Source organism: Apodemus sylvaticus, chromosome 11, assembly GCF_947179515.1.
Source record: "Apodemus sylvaticus chromosome 11, mApoSyl1.1, whole genome shotgun sequence".
In the NCBI taxonomy this organism is placed as follows: domain Eukaryota; kingdom Metazoa; phylum Chordata; class Mammalia; order Rodentia; family Muridae; genus Apodemus; species Apodemus sylvaticus.
Genome location: NC_067482.1, coordinates 20,294,701 through 20,320,126, shown reverse-complemented (window position 1 = coordinate 20,320,126; position 25,426 = coordinate 20,294,701). Strand labels below are relative to the sequence as shown.

The following is a 25,426-nucleotide window of genomic DNA, read 5'->3' as shown; positions in this document are numbered from 1 at the left end:
ATTTAATATCCATTTAATAATTTAATATCCATCTATTCAAACTTAAGTCAATGTAAGTTCTTTTAAATAAATGTGTTCAAAGTCATATGAAATGTTTTTAGAATAATTCATCATTGATTTATAGAGCACAAAGCTATGAGGGCCCACTCTGAGCAGTATACTCTAGATTTGTTATAATAGACTAATGGATTAGTATTTTCATTATACAATTTAATGACAATAGTATTGTAGATACTATGATCTACAGTTAGCTATAGGTTGGTGTTACCTAAAGTAAAAACTGATATGCATTTCACACTTCTTGAGTTATGCCTAATGGATTGAGCCCAATAGCATCCTGAGGCAGGATAAGCATGAATGTAAAGTATATTCACAGAATATCCACTTTCACTTCTGGATTCTGAGGCTCAGCCTTCTTCTATTCATAATAAAATAAATGTGATTGTGCTGTAGGCCAGACTCAAAATGCATATGGATATAAAATTAAAGAGTTGCTGTGCTTGTGGGAGTAACTCATTCTCTGAAAGTCTCAGAATATTGATTTTCATCTGCGTGGTGAAGAGAGAAAGTAGCACCTCATGGTAACTGGCTATAGTACTGATGGGAAGACTGGGCATCTAGCACTTCACAACCACAGCTCTTCTTGTCTAGTTTGAGGATGATAAACATATATTAATATAAAGCCTATATTTAAGAGCAAGGCAGAGAAATATAAGATTAAGATTTCAGTATTCAATTAAGCATGAGATTTACATAGTTTTAACAAACTTGAGGTGGTAGTACATGAAATATCTCATAGATTACAAAGAGGTTTGTGTAGGACATAATAATATATGGCTATGAGTCAGGGTTCTCTAGAGAAACATAACTAATATATTCATTATATATAAATTGCATATATACATACTATATATATATAAATTGCATATATACATACTATATATATATATATATATGAGATTTATTACAATGGTCTATCTAGTCTAACAATGGCTATCTACCAATGGAAATACATGAACCCAGTAGGTATTAAGTCCATGAGGCTAAATGTCTCTCCTAATTTTTAATGTACAGTGAAATCCCAGAGCAGTCAGCTTAAATGCCAGTAAGGGAATGAACTTAGCAATGAGACCAAGGGCAAATGGCTGAGATCAAGAGCTTCCTTCTTTCATGTCCTGTATAGAGAGGCTGCAAAACTCTGAGCTGACTTGTTACACAAGTCTGAGTATACATTCATCAAGGTTTTCTAAAAGAAAATAATTGTCCCTCAGTGTTTTGTGGTCTGAGATGTTTGTGAGGCTGGATGAGGGCTTTGTCAGTATCTGTGTCACACACAAAAGAAAGATCTGGTCTTGGCCCCAGTCTACCTGTGGCTAATGGAAGCTTTCATTATTTCTTCTAATTGGATGGTGGCAGACAAGTTAATACAGGACTAAGGAAAACATCAGTGAATGTGTTCAAGTTGAGGGAGAAGTAGGGGGGAGAGACAGAGAAAGAGGGAGGGAGAGGGAGAGAAAAAAGAAAGAAACATGGGAGCAGAGAGACGAGAGGAGGTTTTCTTTGATGTTCCCCTTCCCAGTGGGACCTTTGTATGGAAAGGTGGCACTGAGGGCTGCACCAGCTTCACATCTGCACTGCAGGGATGAGCTGCGAGATCATAGCTTCCTTCTGCCTGTGTCCCCTAGGTTCTGTGAAGCCCCAGCCCTGAGTTGCTCTGAGGACATCCACAATTTCCCTTCCCTCTAGTCAGCGCCAGGGTCGCTCTCCTGTTTAAGTACCAGTTGTCTAATGACAAATGTGTGACTGGAGCAAGTTCCCCTTCACCACAAAGCTTGGTCTCCCCTTCATCTATAAAATATGGTTAATAATAGTACCTTTTAGAACTGTCTTAAAGAAGGCAGATACGGTGGTGCATGCCTATAATCCAGACCTTGGGAGGCTGAGGCAGGAGGAGTTCAAGTTCCAAGCTAGCCTGGGCTATCTAGTATCACCCTTGTATCAATTCCTCCTCCAATAAATTGATATAGATAAAACTGCTTAGATTCTTTTCTAGCATGTAATGAGTAATTCAATGCTATATGCAACTGTTACTGTTGCTATTATTCATTACAATCTAACCTCTGGTATGAGTGTCAGCACAAAGAAGCTAGTGTGTATCATTTTTCTTTCTCCTCATATACCATTAGGTGGTTGGGCTATTCTGCCTCCACATTGTTGGTTACACTTGTTTTGTGGTGGTGGCACTCATGAAGTGTATACAGGAACTTATGATGATCTGAGCCTGTTGAGTGTGAACCTGCTTATGATTTGAAAAAGGGGCTTATAGACATGTCTTAGTTACTATCCTATTGCTGTGAAGAGACACCATGCATGACCAAGGAAACTCTCACAAAAGAAAGCTTTTAATTGGGGAGTGGCATACAGTTTCATCAGCTCAGTCCATTGTCATATTGGCAAGGAGCATTTGTCAGCCAATGAGGTGCTGGGGAAGTAGCTAAGATACAACCTGATAGGTAGGCTGAAAGGATGATTCTAAACTTGGCTTGGGCCCCTGAAACCTCAAATCCTACCCCAAGTGACACACTTTCTCCAAGAAGGCTACATGTCTTAATCCTTTTCAAATAGTGCCACTCCTATGACTAAACATTCAAATATATATTTGATGTCTTATTCAAATCACAAGATATATGCATTTTTCCATGTTTTCATGGAAAAGTTTCCATGTTTTCTAAGCTCTATAAAGTTAATAACTATAGGCTGGGCATGGTGCAACACACCTTTAATCCCAGCACTTGGGAGCTACAAGCAGCCGAACTTCAGAACGTTCAGGACTAGTCTGGTATATATAGTTAGTTCCAGGCCAGCAAGAGCTACACTGTAATATCCTTCTTTTTATGGGAGGAAGGAAGGAAGGAAGGAAAGAAGGAAGGAAGGAAAATAACAAAAGAACTATATGACTATATAGTTCCTCCTCAATACTTACCCAACTTTCCCATAACCTTTATAGCTGTGATAGCAAACTTCAAAGGTTTGCCATAAAGCCTTCCTTCTGAAGAGCAAAATGAAGGAGAGTTAAGGAGAGAATGCGTGAGGGAGAGTTGCACATATGGTTCAAGTAAGAGCTCTAAGAACAACAAAAGGCTGGTCTTTTATCACAACATGCACTCCTAGTAAAGGAATTCAATCAATGAGTCAATAATATTTAAACTGGCGGATGGTTTATTTTTCAACGCCGGGGCAGTATGTAACAACAAGCCAGCAGCTGCGCACATGGAGCCATGGTCTTGCAAATAGAGATTTTATAGAAGTGGAAATATGGGTCAGCCATCTCTAAGAGGACTCTATTCTTGTCCACAATACTTTATGACCTTTTAAAAATGGTCTTGAATTTTGTTGAATAGTTTATACGTGTATTATGCTTTATTCTTCAAGAATTTCATGATACATAAATAAAATATGTTCTGATTATCTACAAGTTTCCCTGCCCCAACCCCATTCGAGACTCTCCTACCTAGTCCTTCTGCCAACTGCTCATCATCTTCTTTTTTTTAAAATACAACCCATTGAGTACAATTAATGCTGCACATGTCTGTAAAGCCATCCGCTGGAGTGTGGGCAACCTACAGAGGCCACATCCCAGATGCAAACAGATTTTCCTTCCCTCAGCAGCCAATATCTGCAGATAGATCCTCAGCGATGGTTGAGGGTCTTGTGAGTTCTTTCCTCATCCATGCTAGAATTTTGACTGGTTTCGTCTTGTGCAGGTAACCACAGCTGCTATATATTGATGTGCATATCAGTGATATCACATATTGTATAGATATAAGTATTTAGAAGGGAGTTTGATAACGTGACCATTTAGCAAAACAGTAACAGTAGGTTTGCCTCTGGCCCCTGTGACTTCTCTGGCCATGGCTTTCTGACTAGGCATGATCTCCTTCCTGTGGGGCAGGCTTCAAACCTTGTCAGAAAGCAGTTGGTTCTTCCTAGTGACAGATACACTGCTATTGCCCTAGTTGTCACATCTTTCCTGGCGTGTCTGTATTGTAACATGCAAGGTTCGGTTCTAGGTGAGATCACTGATGTCTGCTCTCCCTAACCTACATCACACCTCTAGGTATAATGAAAGCTAGGTGGCAGGAAAAGAAATGTCCATTGTTTCTAGACTGCCTTCTCTATGTCCTGCATTGTCTTCAGAAATAGGCTCTTCCCAGCATTGCAACCAAGAACAATAGAAATAGCCAGTATTTTGTGAATGCCTTTGTGGTTTCTCTGACCAAGAACTTAGATGACAGTAGCCTATGTCTGGCATTGAGATATTCATTGAATAATCCAGATATTCTAAGAGCAGTGCTATCTACCCATACCAGATACCTCTGTTCGAACTCCCTTTCTTTCTTTTTTCAATTTTTTTTTGAGTTTTTAAATTTATCATTATTTTGAGACAGGGTTTCTTTCTGTAGCCCTAGTAGACCAGGCTGCCCTTGAACTCAAGAGATTTGTGCGCCTCAGCCTCCTAAGTGCTGGGATTAAAGGTGCATAATTAATGCCTGGCCTTAAAATATGTTTTAAATTAACTTGTGAGCTAGTGGTGTATTCCCACAAGGTTTCTTCAAAAATCTTAGTTTTGCCAGTTACCTCTTCCTCCTTCCCCACATCCCTGTGTACTCATATCACGTGTTCAGTTTTGTCTTTCTGAAGACAGTTCTGCCTCCTTCTTTCCTTCTTGGTTCTTTCTTTCTTTATGTATGTTTTGATGAATAGGTGTGTTTTAGCTGCAGGTATATATGTACACTGTATGTGTACCTCATACCCACAAACTTCCTCTGACATTGCAGCTACAGACAGTGGTAGGCCACCATGTGCTGGCTCAGAAACGTGGGTTCTCTGCAAGGCCAGCGAGTGCTTCTGAATTCTGAGCCTTAATCTCTTATGCCTCATTCCTCTTCCTTCTTGCTCTTGAAAGTTTCTGTAAAATCTCATCACTTCCTGGCTGTTTTTCTTTATGAAGCCTTTTTCTTCTCTTTTAGCTTTTGCTATCGATTGGTAACTCAAAACATAGGTCTTGTTTCTCTGAAGAATTGAAAGGGAAAACAAGCCAGGAAGTTTGACCTTCACGTGTTGACACATGGGCTGCATACTAACATTTTTCTTTTCTCAGACATAATGCTAATCTATGTGGGGATAATAGATCTGTTTTCCACCATGCCTTGATGGTTGCCTAGCATAAGCATGTAAAAAAGAGGATAATTCAGAAGCCCAAATTGAAAACAAAAGTGGTTAGCCGGGAAACAGCTCACCACATCCCAAGTTATTACCAACCACCCTGTATAGGAAGTCATCAGTAGGCTAAACACAGACACCACATAGCAGTGTGACCATGAGATAGACTAATTATCCATAATCTGCAAACTGCATTCCTATGATGAATGAAGATTTGTTATTAACATTAAATGGCACAATGTGTGTGTGTGTGTGTGTGTGTGTATGCTTGCCACCAGTCAACATTGAATCAAAGCATTCTTTTTTTCATAATTCTCAGTGTCTTACACAAGAAGCCCCATTCAGTCTTGCAGTATTCTTTAAAGAGGTTTAAACATTTCCTTCTTTTCCCTGTAAGCTTCTATTGAAAGCTGAGCATGGAGCGTCACTGATCACCAATGTGCTGTTACGAACAAACAGGAAACACTAGGAGCGCATGTTGTGGCGAAAGGCCAGCCTTTTGTTGTTCTTAGAGCTCTTACTTTGGCCGTATGTGCAACTCTTTCTAATGCGCTCTCTCCTTAATACTCCTTCATTTTGCTCTTCAGAAGGAAGGCTTTATGGCAAGCCTTTGTGGTTTACTATCACAGCTATAGAGGTTATAGGAAAGTTGGGTAAGTACTGAGGAGGAACTATAGTACTCCGAGTCTACTTCATTGACTTTGAAGAATTATGTTCCTTAAAATGATATGAATTGTACACACACACACACACACACACACACACACTCATGCAAGCACACTTTTATTTTTAATAGAATACAACTTTCAACAGCATGTTCTGATCACTTTTGAAGAAGTAGTCTATTATAAATAGTGTTAATTATTTTCAAATGACCAGAGGTCCAGCTACATTGGACCCAGACTTTAGACCCACATTTTTAACTCTAGTCCCTCTTTTCATTTGCATAATACAAAAAGTTTATGATGCACACATGCTCACGTTGATAGTTTAGAAAAGGTCAAAATGAATTTTCTGACCAGGTGTTGGTCCTTTATCTGGAAGAGAAAAAAGCTCTGCTAAAAATAATAAATTATAAAAGCAAGAAAAATAGCCTCAGGGGATGGACACTGTTGCTAACAGACGGGGTATATTTTATTGATTTGTTGTTAACTGTTCCAGAGAGTACGTGCTTAATAATGGATGAGTGATTAAGAGGAGAAAATTCTTTCTCAGACATCGAACGCATCGCTGTCTGTAATCTCTCAGAGTAAACGATGGCCTTTCTCCTGGTGTGAAAATATATGACCAAGCCAAGCAACTGAATTAGCTCTGTGTTTCATGCCCTTGCCTTTATTTTATTCAAGCATGGAAAGACATCTGAATGCTATGAATTAGTTGACACTCAGGCAGAATTTTACTTTTTTTGTTTTTTGTTGTTGTTTTTTGCATATTTTTTCTCTTAGCCTAATAGATACCATAATAACATGTGGCCCCCATTGAGAAGAACTACATGGTTCCTTGTGAGTCCTGTGGGCCAACGGTGTTGTCAGTATGTGTCTTATAGCCCAGGTATAGAAAAATGAGGAAATGCAGTATGATCATGATTCTAATTTATCTTTTAGGAATGGTGCCATATGAAGTGCACTTTCCCTTTTATTGTAGGTCATTCCTTTTTTATTTTTTATTTTTATGAAGTCGGTTTAAATCATAAAGTAATTGCAAAACTTGAAAGTGTAAGTTACTCTGTACTGTTCCTGTTCCTCGCTCTTAGAATAGTGCTTCATTAGCACATTTGGTGTTCTGGTCATTCGTGGTCATGGTGGCTCCAAACACCATCCCTCTGGGCTCCTTTCACTGTCCTAACCTGTGTTTTAGCAGCTTCTCCAGAATGCTTGTAGAGTCTGGAAAGGGGGCAGGGAATGGGTTTGGATTAGCACCAGACCTGGAAATATTCTCCAGCGTTGTGTTTATATAAAATATGTATTCGGACAAGTTTCTCTGGAATAATGTCTGCGGCATACTGGGAACGTGATAGTGGGTAGATATGGGGGGGAGACATTTTTGTGGAAATGGTGACTAAACATATTCCACTGAGTATGTCCACTGTAACTCAGCTCTTTAACCAATAGCACAGCATCTCAGGAAAACTTGTGGGAAGAGTTTCTGCAGCTGAAGACAGGCTAACTAACTTGCTCGTCAAGGAAAGCTCAAGCACTGGATTTGGTAAAAGTACTTCGGAAAATGAAAACAGTAATCCAAGAGTGAAAAGCTATATAACATTGTTTTTAGATGAAGAGCTGAGAGAGTAGTAACCCCTAGCTGTTTCTCCCAGAATTTTCCCGATTCACTTTGCCGTTATCTACAAATGCTGTTTTTGTAGATTTGGCTTTAACAAGAGAAGTGGTATAATCAAATTATCCAGGACCCTGAAATCAATGACATGCTCCAGCAGCAAGAAGGAGATCCAGTTTTGTCTTTTGTCAGTTATGACTTACTTGGTTTCCTTAAAGCAATGCTTAGAGCAGAATAACCCACTGAGGCCTAATAATTACAGAGTAGCCCTCAGATCCTTCTGTTTGCAGCCCTGAGTTACTGTAGCCATGACACACTGTTGTGATGCAGATTCAGATTAGCCTGGCATTTAGTGAGCACCATTCAAACTGCAGGCATGTACTGGAGGATTTCAGCAAACCTATGTTTAAGTAGCTCAGTGTCTATAGATTTAATCATCACAAAACCTTTAAGAAGTAGCTGACATCCCCCTCCAGGTCAAGGTCTGTTTTTTATCCAAGTTATAGAGCTAATAGTGAAATTAGCACCACTTACTTAGCTCTGACCTCAGAAACTCGGAATTCTCACAGCACTAACAGGGTTGCCTGTGTTTCATTACTGAATATGTCTTATCACTTTATGGGGTGGTTAGATTCAGATCCAACTATAGGAATGATGGACCGGGAACTTGGAAAAGTGAAGTAACTCTTCTAAGACTAGGGAAAGAGTTATGGGAAGGAGTTTTAGAGCTCTATGTTCAGAACACGGCACAGTCAAAATTTAGGCCAGGACTGCTACACCCCTGTCTGATCCGATGTGTTGCACTGTATAGCCAGACCTGCCTGCAGTTAGCAATTGGTGCTCACACTTGACCACGCAGCCTCTAGTGAGCGTGTACCTCTTCCTGTTGCTATAATTCCTGCTGGTGTATAGAGAGGGGACATGTGGAGTCCCCTTGGCGTCAGGTCCATGGTGGGAGGACCTGTGTGGGAGGTGTGCCAACACTGACATAGGTACCAACACTGACACATGTCCCTTCCTGATGCTGGAGCCACTGTATCTCCTCGTTCTTTTTCTAGACTTCTCCATAAGCACTAAGACAGGAGGGCCAGCTTGAGATTAAAAACTGACAGACATACTTTAAAAATGTCCGTTTCTGGCAGCCATTTGAGAGGATCAGTTCAACTTTGATATATAAGGAAATAAGGAAGACCAGAAAATGAAAATCCAGATAATGGAAAACCATGAACCTGTGGGGATTCATACCATAGAGTGGACTGACCTGGCAGTGACTGGCTGGACCCAAGTTAGCAAGGCTCTCAAAGCAAAGAGTTGCACTTTTTTCCCCCTGAGCCTTGATGCTGAGCCCAGAGTGAAGACAGAGTGCAGCGTGTCTGGGCTTTTCCTTTTGACCTTTTCAGAATCCTAATTAAGGATAGTGCAGATGCCTTATAAATGGATCAGTCTGCAACTGGATGCCAAAGTGTTTATACTCTGTCTGGATCTAAATGGTGCTCAATGGCCCTTGTAGATCAAGAGCCCAGCTGTAATCGATCATTTTCTCATCAGTGAGCCTAAAGAAATTTACTTTTAATCTCATTTATGGATGCTACCAAATCCTGCCAATGTATATTTATAGAAGTGCACATATATACATATATTTATTAAAATAAGCAGAGAATACTATATATGTCTTCCTGTTCTCTAGACACTGCTATTCTGGGATTTTTAGGGTCAGTATACTTTACTAGTTTATCTCGGACAGACACTGAAAATGTAAAGAAATATAATTGAGTGGAGTTTATACATTTCCAATACTTGGGGGCAGTTACTGAAAGTTCAGACTCTTAATTTCTGTATTATCTATAATTACTCCAGAATTAGTCTTACATTCCCTCCCTCCGCACCCCCCCACCCAACACTTTAACCCTTGTTGGGATGTAGAGAAGTGTGTTTCTAAGAAACTCTCAACATCCTGTCATAGGAAGCTGGTGATGCTATACCGAGAAGCTAGCCAGACAAGAGCAGTGCCTGGGGTTTCCTTAGTGTTGACTCATTGGTGAGCCCTGCTCCACCTTGAGTCTCTGGCCCATTAACATCGTAGTCTAGATTTTGATGAGTAGTAGGATGCTGGTAGAAAGGAAAGAATACAGAATCTCACAAGGTCCAAATCCAGGTGATCACCCTGACCACACAATTAGAGAAGGCATTTCTCAGGTAGTTCACCTTACCCAGTTTTCAAATCATGTGAGGAAGATTACCTATGATGTGTTGTTTGTTCTAGGATGATTTTGTTTACTTATTTATTTATTACCTGTTTTTGAAACAGAGTCTTATGTAGCTGAGACTGGGCTCGCATTTCTACATAGCCAAGGATGACCTTCTGATCTTCTGCCTCAAATATACCACCTTCCACCTTGGTTCTTTAACTACCATCAAGGTTGAAACCACCCCGGGCCCACACTCTGACTGTGATAAATCTTTAGACCTATACTGTTCTTTGAAAATGAACAAATTGAGTATTATAAGATGTCTTAGGGTTTCTGTGGCTGTGAAGAGACACCATGACCAAGGCAAGTGTTATAAAGGAAAACATTTAATTGGAGCTGGCTTACAGTTTCAGAGGTTTAGTCCATTATCATCATGGTAGGAAGCATGGCAGCCTGCAGGTCCCGGAGAAGCCAAGAGTTCTACATCTTTATCCACAGGCAGCAGAAGGGGATTGTGTCATTGGGTGTAGCTCAAGTTTATATGAGAACTCAAAAATCCAGCCACACAGTGACACATTTCCTTCAACAAGGTCGCATCTACTCCTACAAGGCCACACCTCCTAATAGTGCCACTCCCTATGAACCAAGCATTCAAACACATGAGCCTATGATGGCCATATCTGTTCAAACCACATAAGAAGATGTAATTTGTTATTTTTTTGTACCACAAAATGGTACTACACATGTAGCTTTGTTAATAGTACTTTGCTAACTAATTTTTTTTTTAAAGTATTCTTTTCTTGTTGCTTAGGCCAAGCATTCTTTAGCCTACTTGATTCTCTGGGATTTGCAATAAAACAGAATTAAAAAAAACACACCATGTGCTTATGTTAGGGATCCCGTGGTAGGTACTACCTTCTGGCTAATAGTCTCCAAAAGCCCAACCTTTAGTGACCAGAATAGATTTTAATGTTGACCCAAAGTAGGCCCCCCACCCCCGGCCAATCATTTACTCTCCTTTAGTTTCTTTGTCTCATCCATTTCCCTTGTCTGTATTTATTCTGAAACCATTTCCAGTGGGGAAACACCTCGTTCCCAGCTTTGTTAATTGACTCTGGATTATCACTTTGAGTGCTTGTGAGTTAAGACTTAGCCGTCGTAAACTCTAGGAATGAGTAATGTAAAGCTATAGCCCTTCTGTCCTTCTGACAGATCTCCCATTTTATATTTCAACTATCGAACACCGGTGTGCATTTCCCCTTACAGGTTTACATAGACAAACTCTGAAGTACAGAGAGATAAAATGACGGTCTGGTGTTTCACTGGATGGGGAGAACCAAAGAGCAATTTTTCAATCTAATGTTGAATAAATGATATGATTCTCAGATGAAAGCTTAATAAACGTTGTTTCATATTGCAACTAATTAAGTATATTCTCTGTATAATAGTTTAAAATGCAAATCTTTCTGTCAGTGGAAAAAGAGTATCTGATAAAATGAAATGTTTCAATTAAAATATTACATTTTAATTTTTAGACCCATAAAATAACTAATGGAACGTTTCCAAAGAAAAGGTTAGTTTAATTTTTCAGCACGGGACATCTTAAATCTACAAATGATGCCTCATTATATGGAAATGTTTTAAAGGTTGATTATATATTATAAATTTGTATATATGTATATATATATTCATCATATTTATATCATTCTTTTAATGCTTTTTCATAGTTTGCAAAGATTTTTTTATCATGTACAGTTCAGTTTTCTAAACAGTACAAATTACTTAATACTTAGTTAATCTTCATAATTTGAGGTTTTTCCTGTACCTAAATCCTGGAAGCAGCTTAATAATTGACAGTAAATATTGCCATTAGACAAATATATATTGACTATGTACCAGAGACAGAATTATAGATAGTGAAAACACTAACATAAAATTCTGAACTTTAGTACCTGCTCCTGAGCTTTTGGTTTTGTGTCCGTTCTTCTCAGTTAGACTTCCCTCACTTCTCCTCAAAGAGAAACTAGCAAAGCACTAAAATGTGATTAAGAACACAAACAAAATTTAATGTCATCTCTTAAATATCTGCCGTACAGATCTGCTGAAGGTTTTGTTTTATTTAGGTCTAAGAATATGCTTACAATACTCTGTTATTTCAGGACTTCTTGTGCCCCCTTCTGTGTTTTACAAGTCATGTATCTAGCTTATCTCTATTTTATTTTTCATATTAAGAAATTGTCCTTTTCTTACAGTCAATCTCTCCATATCTAATGACACCTCATTAGCCCCAGAGGACCTGCCGACTGTTTCTTCTACTGACCTGGTAAGTGACTTGATATTTCAAACTTCCTGCACAGTTTACACTGTATCCAGGCTGCTATGTAGTCTCCATTCAGCAAAGCTGCCCATAGAGGGAACTAAAAGGACACCAGCTTTTAGTTAGTGTTTCATTCCCTTTAAGAAATGGGAAACTAAAATTTATTCGCATAACGTTCTTTTCAAACCTTCTTAAGGACCTCAGTGCTATTTATTGTGACCTTGAAATGTTTCCACAAGGGCAAGGAGAGTGTTGGAAAAGAAGAGTCAGTGTTGTCTTCTTCTGGCCTGGCTAGGGTCTTGTCTGGCTGAAGTGATGGTACTGTCCTCCCATCACTAAGGGTGCTCAGACCAGGACCGTCCCCCCATTACTTAGAAAGGACTGAGGACCCATCACACGGTGCCTTTCCCATGGCTTGTAACCAGGGACCTTTAAGGCCCTGGAATTAAGTTTTTAAAATGAGCTGTTTTGTATGGAAGGTCACAGGCTGGAAGACAACTTTTTTATTGGAGAAAATGAGGAAAGTGCTGTTTCAGGCTTCTGATTGTTCCTTCAATGCCAAATATGGAAGCCAACCAAAGAATATATCAATCTCTCAGTTACAAAGACAGAAAGCATAATACCTTGTATTGAGAGAGTGCCCATCTCTCAGGAGACCAGAACACTTCTGCAGATATTGTGCAGCCAGTGCCCACAGCATCTCTGAAAGAGAAGCTGTGTGTCCTTCCTGGGCAATTCTCACATGACACCTCCCCTACCCCCACCCGGGCTCTCTCTTGTTCTTGTATTCTCTGGCTTGTATTTTTCTGACTTTATTCCTTGCCTCTAGAATTTTCTGACTTTTTTTCAAACCTTATGTCTTTATTTTTTATGTTTCATACTTTGTGTGTGTGTGTGTCCTCTCTCTCCCTATGCGTGTATGTAGGGGGCGGTGGGCAACACCATATCTACATGTTGAAAATCACTATAGAAGAATTCAAATTTAATTTCTTTGCCAGCTAACCCAGAAGGACTTGCCTAAAATAGAGGAGGAAATGATTCCTTCTAGGTTTTAAGATTTTTAATTAAAATTCTTTTTGTGCTTTAAAAGGAAGCCAATAAAAACCTAAGTTTATTCAAAATAAAAAAAAAAATTAAAGACCTTCGCATTTTCATTGCTGCTTACCCTCAGAGATACCACAGGGGTCAGTTCAGCAGTTAGCCAGCCACGAGCAGAGCAGCTGCTTGCAGCCCGTGTAACTGTCCTCAGATCTGATCCCCACTGGCCTGTGTTCCCCCTGTAACTGTGACAAGTAGACAAGAACCGGTAGCTATTACTTCTGAGAGGCACAGCTTCTCTCTTTGCTGAGCCTCGCCGTCTCTGCTCCCCTGTATTTTTCCTGGGACACACAGTCATCGGGACTTAATTTCCCCTTTTCTGTCATCCATAATAATGAGAGAAGGTTCAGTAAAGGTGATATGCAGCCCCTGGCCAGAGACCCTTCCTCTCCTAAGGCCCCAAGAACCAGGTGTAAGAGGAGGAAAAGCCTCTCCCTTCACCCTCATTAGCAGCAGGAAGAGCTCTCCTCCTGTGCAGTGGGCATGCCTCAGGGGAAAGAGCTGGGAAGAGGGGTGTTCAGGGAACTACCAAGGCATTCCTAAGAATAAGGGAAGTACTTCCAGGTCTTCTGATTTGTTACTAGAATCATTTCATCCTCACTTCTGCTACTTTTCCTACTGATGCATTGCTGGTTATTTCTCTTTTCACCTGGCAAACAAGTTCTTTACATAGTCACTGAAAAAGAAGCTTCCGGAGGCACTGTAGCTGGTGAATACTCCACCAATGAGAGGCGCTGTGGCTGGTGAACACTCCACCAATAAGAGGCTCTGTAGCTGGTGAACACTCCACCAATGAGAGGCGCTGTAGCTGGTGCACACTCTACCTCAATGAGTTAGGATCTATGGCTTCCAGCTTCAAGATCCAGGAGACCAATGTCAAAATCTTACATCAGTATCCCTGAGAGGTGTCTGAAAGAATCGCTTAGCATTTGCTCCTTACAAGAGACATTTCCGTCCTTATTTCAAGTTCATTAGCGGGATCCCTTTAACACGCACTTCTGATGTGGTGATTTTGGTGGGTTTTACAGCAGCATTCTCCATACACAATCGAGACATAGAATATTTCCTGTGTCTCAGGGAGCCCCCTGGAGTACTCTGTTGTCTTGTTTACATCCAAGCTTCCTGAGCCGAAAGATCATCCTTTGGTTTTCTGCAGCCCTGCTGCTCAGAGGGCAAATGTCTTAGTCCTTTTAGAAGTCACAGAATGCAGTAGGCACCCACTGCTCATGGGTCTCTTTTACTAGGAGGTACTTGGGATAGTTCAGAGTTTAGTCTGTTTAAATTTCTTCGCATCTTCATCTCTGGTGGATTTTAAACTCTCTGATTTTGCAAACTCCCTCGCTTGCTTTGCATGTTAGTCTGGGAGCAGTGGTCCCAACTTTTCAGAAATGCAATCTTATTTCACAAGCAGAATAACCATTAAACGTCACCATTTTGTAAAAGTACAAACAACTGCAGCTCAAATATATGCTGTATATGAAAAGGTGAGATTGGAGAATATGCAAATATAGCTTGGCCAGGTAGGAAAAGCTCTTAGTGAGAAGATCAGCTACTTCTCCTTAAAGCTCCTGTCTGTAGTATCCCTGTCGATCAAGAGAACATATCTTTACTAGTCTTTGTGTATTGAAGAAGAGTGCAGACCAGTAGCTTTCAACCTTTCTAATGCTGCAACTCTTTAATACAATTCCTCATGTTGTGTTGACCCCAACTAAAATTATTTTCATTGTTACATCATGACTGTAATTTTGTTACTGTCATGAATCACAATTCCGTGTCTTTTGGTGGTCTTAGGTAACCCCAGTGAAAGGGATGTTCAGCCACCAAGGGGGTCATGGCCCACAGACTGGGAAGGACTGATGAAGATGATTATTATTTATTTTCTTGTTTGTTACACTCCCCAGTGTAATTAATATTCCCTACACTGGTGATCCTGTTAGTCATAGGAATAAGAACCATCACATAATTCTACTGGATGGTCAGCCATAGAAACAGTAGTAGTCCACTGTGATGTACCTTGAGGGTGAGAAGCTCAGTTAGCATGCATTTCATGGGAGACAGAAAGTCACATTAATCTTCTCAGACATGGCATCCTTTTGATTTTCTCCCATTGAGGAGTCCAGGTGGAGAAAACATCCTGTCCTTAAGTCTGTTTACAGAGACACATGTTCCAACTTTAAAAATATGTATTAGAAAACTTTATGGAAACTGAAATAAAAGAGCAAAGTGGACTTCCATGTGCATGCCACCTGGGCTGTCATATGTATGTCCCCTAGGCTGTCATGTGCCTATCATCAAGGCTGCCACAGGCATGACACCTAGACTGCCACATGCTTGTCACCTGGGCTGCCACGTGCATGTCACGGGGACTGTCACAGGCATGCCACCTGGGCTACCATATGCATGTCACCAAGGCTGCCACAAGCATGCCACCTGGACTGCCACATGCTTGTCACCTGGGCTGCCATGTGCATGCCACCTGGGCTATCATATGCATGTCACCAAGGCTGCCACAAGCATGCCACCTGGACTGCCACATGCTTGTCACCTGGGCTGCCACATGCTTGTCACCTAGGCTATCATATATGCGTGCCACCTGGGCTGTCACAGGCATGCCACCTGGGCTCAATGATTACCTACCTTTGTCTGTTCTAGCTCATGTTTCCTACTCTTTGGGGAGGAGATAGTATGGTACTTTATTTTTTTAAGCAAAACCTTATATTTTTTAAGAATTGTGGGCAAAACCACTTAGTATAAGCAGGGTAATTCTCTTGAAAATGAGATGCAGAAGGATGACTTGACATCTCTTTTCAGGAGATGTTCTTTCTCGACATCTTCAGTTGCTTGAGGTTCCCTTCTTTAAACCTTTTTCTCGTTGCCCCTTTGTATGATTTGGTTTACCTCATCCGATTGGTCACACGTAGCTAAGTCCTCTATGGCTCTGTGTTTCTCCACAAGCATCTCTGCTCACAGGGCCTAAGTCTTTTGTGTGTCTGCTCAGACATAAAGAAATGCACACCCAAATCCATTGCTCATTTTCCTCATCCGCTGGCTTTGTTCCCAGCTAGTTCTTAGCTTCATTGTCCTTTTTTCCGTCCCTTGGAGATGGAAGCACTGTGAGCCTATTCTTATTCTCAGGGCTCAGTGTGAAGTTGTCCTCTCCATGCTGAGTGAAACAGACTGCCTCCCCTTCTGCTGTCCGAGCCGTGCACTTACACATTCTTTACTGCCTTGTGTTATTAAGTAATTTCTGAGCAAACACTTTATTTCTCTAACAAAATTTGTAAACATTTTTGCTATTTCTTTAATCTTTTTTTTTTAATTTGGTTTTTCAAGAAGGGTTTCTCTGTATAGCCCTGCCTATCCCGGAACTCACTCTGTAGACCAGGCTGGCCTCGAACTCAGAAATCCACCTGCTTCTGCCTCCCAAGTGCTGGGTTTAAAGGCATGCGCCACCACTGCCCAGCTTTTTAATCTTTTTTAATCCTCTAAAACTTAAGTTTGTTCACTCATGCATTTGGATTCAGTGTATTCTTGATTTCCCTTCAATTTTCCACTGGCTATTGTTATTAAAATATCATATAACTAAATGAGATAGCCTTGCCAGATTTAACAAACAAAATATGCAATATTCCATTGCATTCAAATGCCAGATGAATATTAAATAATTTTTAGTGTATGTTCTGACTATTGCATAGAATGTGCTTACAGTAAAAATAGTCCCTGTTAGGGGTGAGTGTTAATTGAGGACCTAGTATTTTACCTGGCCATTTTAAATTGAAAGTTTAGTTTAACTTTCTCCTCTGGACAGAGGGTTGACAAATGACATATTTCTTCTTTGAATATGCCATCTATTCCAGACCCAATGAAGGCTTTTATTCAGTCAGTTAACAAGACCTCTCTGGTACCCACCACACCCTGACATGATCTCTGCTCTTTTGTTTCTTTGTATGGTTGCATGCACAGTCCTGTTGTAAGTCCTTTGACTCTATTACACCATTTGTAGCTATTACCTAGCCTCAATCCAAAGACAGTGTCTGTATGCCTCACCTGTCTTTTTCTTCATTCTTGTTTTTCTCACTACCCCCCTTTTTATTATCTCTACAAATAGTTGAGTTTGGGTGGGTTTTATTGCCTCACCATCCCCATGAACCACTCTTGTATTTACTATGACCAAGAATCTCATATCAGCCTTATAATGCACTTGTGTTCTAGAATATCTTTGGCTACTGTGGGTTTTTTTGTTTTTGTTTTTGTTGTTGTTGTTGTTGTTGTTTTTTCGAGACAGGGTTTCTCTGTGTAGTCCTGGCTGTCCTGGAACTCACTCTGTAGACCAGGCTGGCCTGGAACTCAGAAATCTGCCTGCCTCTACCTCCCAAGTGCTGGGACTACAGGCGTGCGCCACCACGCCCGGCTGCTGTATTTTTTTTAACATCTGTCCTTGCTGTTGTAGCTTTTCACCCAGTTCGTTTCCCAGCCCATCACGATTTTTTTCAGTGATTGTCCTCATCCGTCCAGAGCCTTTCATGGCGGCCTACCTCCCTGTGGGCACACTGGATGCTCTTCACATTTCCCTTCAGCACATTTGTAATTGTGTGGAGCCTTTGCTCCCAGGCCAGCAGTTTGCAGCTGATGTCTCCAACCTTGACATCTCTCCTAGGTTCACACAACTTTTGGAGGACTTTCAAACACACAGCACTAAACATTGAGGGTGGCCGGCAGTATAAGCCTCTTAAGAAAAAAGAAGTGATGTGAGAATTCTAAGATCTCTGAGTGTATATTCCCATTTGCCCTGTTCCCTAAGATGAGCGAATATTTTGCATGAGAAGTGAAGATCAAAATTGTAGACCCACAAGGAGATAAAAGGCAGTGGCAGTTGTGTGCTGGGTCTCCTGAATTGACCTAGAGGAGACAATGCTGACTTGAACTCAGGAGGGAGCAGTGACTCTGGATGCATTCCCTCATGATTTAGAGTCTGTCTGAAGTCTGAAAGAAGTAACCTTCACTCAACATCAGCTTATATAAAACAACACAAAACTATAGATGTGTTTTCTCTGGTGTTTAATTAAAACTGATTGTTGGCTACAGTTTAGGTTTTAGGAGAGCCATAAACTTTTTATTTTAGAAAATTACCTATTTGAAGATATATGCTAACTACTTAAAGTTTTTATATGTGAGACCTTGGTTGAAGACAGGGTTTGAAGGCTGGTTGTTTTCAGATAACAATAACAGATTCATTTGTCACTTTAAAAATATTGGTATTGACATTTTGAATGAACTGCTGCAAGCAAAGCTGGCTATCTGAGTGTCTGTATCTGCCATTTTCACCTGAACATTGACCTTTGTGAGGATATGGATACAAATTCCTATTGGAGCTGTTCCAGGGTTATCTTACATCCCTGGGGAAATTCCAACTATTGGGAAGGACTCTGCTGATGCTACATTGCTGATGTGAAATTAGGGCACAGTTTTGCTGATTTTGAAGCAAAGAAATATGTTACCAATTATGACCTCTAAACATTAGCGCTATTCTCCTGAAAACATCTATACACAGAAATCTGGAAAACAACACAAGACATGATTAATCACCTTGCAGAGTTCAATAAGAGAGCAGTTATGCAGGTCAAGTGTACACAATCGGAGGTAACAGGAAATATTTCAAGTGACTTCACCTTTTGAGCCCAATGAAAACCTTCTCCCTTTCTGGCCAGATTGGACCACAGAATATCAATAGAATTTCTAGCATATAAAAGAGGTTGGTTTGTTTGGTGTGTCATAAAACTCTTGCCTGTAAAGGACAAGAGAAATTAATTGCAAATTAACACTCATTACCATACACTGTCCTCTTAGTCTGGAAGCCAAGAAGACATAAGTTATGAGTTATTTAGAAATTTTCTCAGATGAGACACCCAGTCAGTTCCACTAACCCCACTGACATTCATTTAGGTAGAGGAGCTTCTGGAAATATATGTCTAGGGAACAGCCATTGCGGTCACAGTATCAACACCAAAGCCAACATACTTAAAGGACAATTACTGAACAAGGATCAAATACAAGAAATGGCTCTACAGGAATTCTTTCACATAAGGAAATGAGTTACCAAGTAGCTTTGTCACAGAAAGCCATCAAGCAGGGCTTCATCCCTGTACTCTTGGATACTAAGGGTGAGAAACCTGTTCACATCACTCAGGTTACAGATGATCTTCTTACATTCTAGAAAACGGTTCTTAGACTTAGAGGCCACTAATTTCAGTTGTTCTATATGTAAAGTAAACTGACTGTTTTAGAAATAGGTTCTAATACAGCAATTCCAGGTTTATCTCACTAGTCAAGAAGGCAGTCTCAAAATTGAGTAAGAGAAACAGTCAGGACAGAGAAACCATGTTCAAGGATGTGTCTCAGCTAAGTTTAGCCCCAACCCAATTCTTGTAGAATTCTGAAATATAATTTGTATCACAGGGATGTCCCCTCTTTGAGCAGAAGCAGGTAGCTTATACCCCGCTAGTGCTAGGCATTAACTGTTTAGTGGCTGTTGGTTGACAAAGGGTAGTTTGCAAAGAGTAGCCAGCTGTGATTGGGTAGGAGCTGGATGTGGGTGTGCGGCTATACCCATGACACTAGCAAGAGGATCTGCTGTGTGTTAGGTACAGAAAATAGAAGGAGTTGCTGACAAAGCTCAGTATTGACAATAGGACAGCACACATGGCACTAACATGTGTGCTTCAGGTCATGGAGTCATGGAGATCTCTCATATGACTTCCCAGGCATGAAGGCATCAGGCCACCCCGTCAAGGATGTTCCAACTGCTGACCTGTAGTCAACAAGAAAAAAAAAGTATGGTGTATTAGGTTTGCCACTGAGAAGCCTGGAACTATGGACACTTTGATAGTATCATTTCTTCAGGCACTAGATTGTACAGACATAACCTACTTATGAAGTCCTGGGTTAGTTGCCTTCCAGTAACTTTCAGAGCATTGATAATGCTATAAGATAGGTGAGTATGGACCCGAGCATGCACTAGTAAGTACTTTGTGAACAATAAAGGTGTTTCTGAAGTCTCCCATTTTGAGATGCAGGATATTAATACATCTCAGTTGACCCACAGGAAGGCCGGCAGGAAAGAAGGACTTTGTGGTCTGTTTCCATTGAACAATGGATGATTGTTAAGGTGGAGGAACAAACTGTGTAACACACTGCCTCCCTCTCATTGCCTTCTTCATAATCGCTGCTCTCTTTATCCCCTGGTACTCAAGTGAGGCCTTGTCAGGTTACATCCTGTAGTGGTTATCTCCAAGTGTTTCAGAGGCAGTTCTGGGGCAGTCCATTTGGAGCCTATTAAGTATGAAAAGCTGCTTTAGATGATGTCAATAGTCTCTAAAAAAACAACAAAAAAACCCTCCCTGTTTTCTTTTCAGTACCATAATGCCACCTTTGACTGGGCCTATTTGTCAAAGAAGGAGTGTGTGAAATATGGAGGACAGCTCGTGGGGAACAACTGTGACTTCGTGCCCGATATCACTCTGATGTCCTTCATCCTCTTCCTGGGTACTTACACCTCATCTATGGCTATGAAGAAATTCAAAACCAGTCGCTACTTTCCAACCACAGTAAGTAGCTGGGGTAGAAATCACTTCCGTTCAATTTGCCTCGTATCACCACTAATGCAATTTTACAAGATGAAAAAAGGTGCCCGCAGTTCAACGTGTCCAATAATACTTTATTCATTTACATAATACATTCTGGTCTTTTCTTGTGTGCATGCACATTTAATAATCATAGTCCTGCCTCAAGAAACCTTCCAAAAATTTGCTATCATAATTTGATCCTAACTTCTGGAAATATGTGAAGGGTGTAATGTGTATAGTCTAAAAGCACATGACTGAAGAAAAGGACCCTTCAGTCTAAGATGTGTAATTATATAAGCACAAACTTTCAATATCCACCAGCAATTTTAGAATTTCTCAGTCATTGACCATACATGTATTTTAATACTGGAATGCAGTTTATGGGCATAAACTAAACCTATATTGTGCTCTAGGATTGGTATAAGATATGGTTGCCATTTGAGCCAAACTTTCCTTCCTATAATACTGAAGACTGTAACACCCAGAGTGTAAATGGGTTAGGTAGGTCTCCTTAGTGTGCTTGAGCAAACTTAAATTCAAAGCTACCGTTCTTTGAGAGACTAAGGCAAACATTTAGCTACTAAATGTCACCTTTTAGAGCTGGGAAACGAAACTGAGCTATTGTTTTGCTTTCATACTGTTTAAGGGGTCAATGGTCCCAGGTAATCCTCATTAAACATAATTTATATCAGTGACCTGTTGACCTCCTGAAACAGCTTCACTGTGTTTTGCACAGGAGAATGTTAGTAGACAGAAACCCCCTTTTTAATCCTAAGAAAATGGAAATTCATATATCCACTGTCACATATAGGAAATAGTAGGCTCTCTGATTTCTTCTTATAAAATAGGGAATAGAGGAAAGCATTGATAACGAGATGTCTAAATGTAGATAGCTCAAGGACTGAGCACTTTTCCATAAAGAGAAATAAGGGAAGGGCTTACTTAATTGGATTAAAATAGACTTCATATATTGGTGTTTGGCAGGCTTAGAGCCAGCCTTTGTTTAAACATATAATGTGCTAACAGATGTACACACACACACACACACACACACACACACAGACAGACACACACAGACACATACACAGAAATACACACATAGACACATGCATATACAGAGACACATGTATACACACATGTGTACACACACATGCACACACATGCACACGCATGCACACACATACACACACATACACACAGACACAGACACACAGACACACATACACATGTTCACACATACATGCATACACATACACACACATATACACACATAGACACACACATATACATACAGACACACACACAAAAACATACACAAACATACACACATAGACACATGCATATACAGAGGCACACATATGCACACATATACACAAATGTGTGCACAACATGCACACACACAGACACACACACATACACAAGGCATTGCCTGGAGCCTGGCTCTGCAAGGCGTTCTCCTTTTCCCCATCTGCTGCTGTTGAAGGCTTCCTTCCTCTTCACTCCTGACAATCTGGGGGCTGTTCCTGAGTGCATTTGACATTGTGGTCTTAGGACACACCCCCAGAGATAAGCTTAACCCCATTACTACTTCAGTGGATGAGTTTAAATAGAACAGATTCCTGGAAGTTTAAGGACAATTTCTTCTGGATTTTGGTTTTTCCTTTGTAATTACCAGTTCATGGGATCTTAGGTTTTGTTTGTTTTTGTTACATTGTGACATATTTTACAGATCATTACTTCTTGTAAAAGTTTAATTGGTTTTGAGCATAGTTGATAGAACTGTGGAAAATTTGTAAAGTTCTTAGATGCTGTAATTTGTAAAACTGGGTGAAAAGACCAACTATCTTTTCTAGTTTTTATTTTAATTGATGAATAATTATATACATTTTATGAAACACAGTATGATATTTTAGTTTATGGTTTACATTGGTGAATGATTGCATTCAGCTAATAAACATATCTGTAATTTCATGTGGTTAAGTCATGCCTGCAATGAAAACAAAGTCTACTCTTGGCCATTTTGAACATGTTACCACGCTATGCAGTGTATCTCAGGAAGTTACTCCTTCAGTGAAATGGAACTCTGCAAGCTCAGGCCTGCATCCTCTCTGTCCCATTGCTCCCTGTTATCTTGGTCTGTGAGCCTCCTTTCTAAGTTCCACATGGAAGTAAAATCACACAGTATTTGTGTTCTGTGTCTGACTTACTTTACTCTTCAAAATTGTCCTTCAGGTTCCCTCACTTTGTTTTAAATAATAGGATTTTCTCTCTTGAACATTTCCCAGCCTTGTCTACAGAATGAGTTCCAGGATAGCCAGGGCTACACAGAGAAACCCTGTCTTGAAAAAGCCAAAAAATTTTTTTCAAATAATATAATGTTGCAAGAAATATTAAAAAAAACATGACTGCCAACTTTCCTTGATGCAGACTATGAGCTCACACTACCTCCCCAGCTAACCTCCCTCCTCCCCCGTGCTGTGCCTAATCACTGCGGGTTTTCAGACATAAACACATGTAGTCAGCGATCCCACATTCTAGAGTAACTAAATGGAACCGCCAACCTCGCGGTTGCATAACACGATACCCAGTAACCCAATAGAATCATTACTCTTACAGTTTAATTAACCAATCAGATTTATGTATCAATAATATCGCAATTTACAAGATGCCAATACAACAATATGAGTCAATTGATAATGATGAAAGCTTTATGCCAATATTTCTAACCTTGTGAAATCATAGCTACTGTGACTGTTAAAACCATGCAGGATTGGGATCTTCTACCTGTCTCTCTGCCTCCATCTTGGCTTTTTTTCCCTCTCTAAGACTTTGGGTTCCTGCAACTCTTAGCTCCGCCCCCTTTTCCCTTTCCAATCACAGGCCTCCCACTGCCCTAATGTGTGATTGGACAGGGAAAATACTGCAACATTCCAATATAATTATATAACAATATTGAAACATTTTATATATATATATACTAAAATGTGGAAAGAGAATAACACACACATGCACACACACTGAATAAATGTAATTAACAATGATGATGATGATGATGATGATGATGAAGAAGAAGAAGAAAACAAAACAAAGACAGGAGTGCATTCTTGGGTAACATTTCCAGTGTCACTATGCTGTGTCTATTGTGAATGGTGCTGTGATGTAGGGAAGTGCACACAGTCTACGGTACAATAATTTTATTTTCTTTCATTATATGTTGAATGATAGGACTGTTCTCCTAATCCTTTGGTGGAACCTTCTTCCGTTTTCTGTAACAGGCTAAACTAATTTACATTCCTAACAATAGACTGCAAGGATTCCCTTTTCCCCAAATCTGTGTCAAGCCTTGTTATCCATTGTCTTTTTGATACTGGTGATCTTTAACCTATGTGGCATCGCATCTCACTGTAGGCTGAATTTGCATTTCTCTGGCTATCTGTCTTGAGCAGGTTTTCATGGTCTTTTAAACCTATTAAATATGCTGTTCACTTTTAAGTGGGCTTTATATGTTTTACCCTTGGGTTCCTTATATACTCTTGTCCTTACCCTTTTCTCACGTAAGTCGCTGGTGAATATGTGCCCACTTTGGACTGGCTTGGTTACTCTGCTAATTACTTCTCTTGCTGAGCAGAGACATTTGCGTTTGATTCAGTCTGATTCGACAATTTAGCGTTTTTCCTGTGATTTTTGGAGTCGACTCTTGTAATAAAATTAAGTGTGATGTTAGATTAATTTTTTTAATTGCGAATAAACTTCATCGAGCTCAGCATAACACCTTTTTGTGTTTTCCTTTTAATATTTTTATAGTTTCAGACTCTTCAGTTAAGTAATCAATTTTGGGTTGGTTTTTGCACGTGTGAGATAATGTTCTATTTTCCCTCTTCTGCATGTGGATATCATGTTTTCCTAACATTGATCATTGAGGTGTCTTTTTTCTCTCCATCGTACACACTTGGAGTCTTCGTTGCTGATTTCTGGGATCAGGTTCTGCTCCACTGTATGAAAAGCATAGTTTGTACCACTCACCTTTGTAGTATGTCTAGAAGTGAGGTATCGGGACGGCCACAGCTGTATTCTTTGCTCAAGACTGCTTGCTTGGGTGTTGCTATGCTGTGTGTACCTCCATATACATTTTGAAATTTTCTTTGTTTCTCTGAAAAATGTCACTGGAATTTTTATAGGCACTGCACTCTATTTCTTTAGGTAGTATGTGCATTTTAATGTTATTTATTTTTCTAGTCCATGAACATGGGATATCTTTTCATTTATTTGTGTTATCAATTTCCTTCATTAACTTTTAAAAATAGATTTAAAAGTATGCATATTACATATATTTACATTTATTACTCAGTATTTCATTATTTTGTAGCTAATATAAATAGAATTGTCTTCCCTTCATGATTTTAATTTTTTCATACATGGATACATTGTATTTAAATAATGTCCTCACTTTCTTCTTCCTATACAACTCCTCCTATATCCCCTATAACAATCCCCTCTTAAATTTATGGCCTCTTCTATAATTTTCTTGTATTCTACACACATGCATACACTCACACGCCCTACATATTCTTGCCTATATACACATGTGTTTCAGACTGCCCTTTTATTATTGGATAACCTATCAGAGAGCTCACCCCTGAAGAAAACTGACCCCCACTTCAATAACTATTCTCTACCTATAGATCCTCATCTAAGGGTAGGGT

The 25,426-nt window shown here is 39.9% G+C and overlaps 1 protein-coding gene across 2 annotated transcripts in view; it reads left to right on the top strand.

Moving 5' to 3' along the window:
- The window catches only part of Slc4a4 (solute carrier family 4 member 4), a 322,837-nt gene that overhangs the window by 251,079 nt on the left and 46,332 nt on the right, over positions 1-25,426 (top strand). For both annotated transcript variants that reach the window (XM_052198847.1, XM_052198846.1), the window contains exons 15-16: positions 11,939-12,009; positions 20,514-20,705. In XM_052198847.1, coding sequence (XP_052054807.1) covers positions 11,939-12,009; positions 20,514-20,705 — 263 coding nt within the window. The remainder of the gene's footprint in view (positions 1-11,938; positions 12,010-20,513; positions 20,706-25,426) is intronic.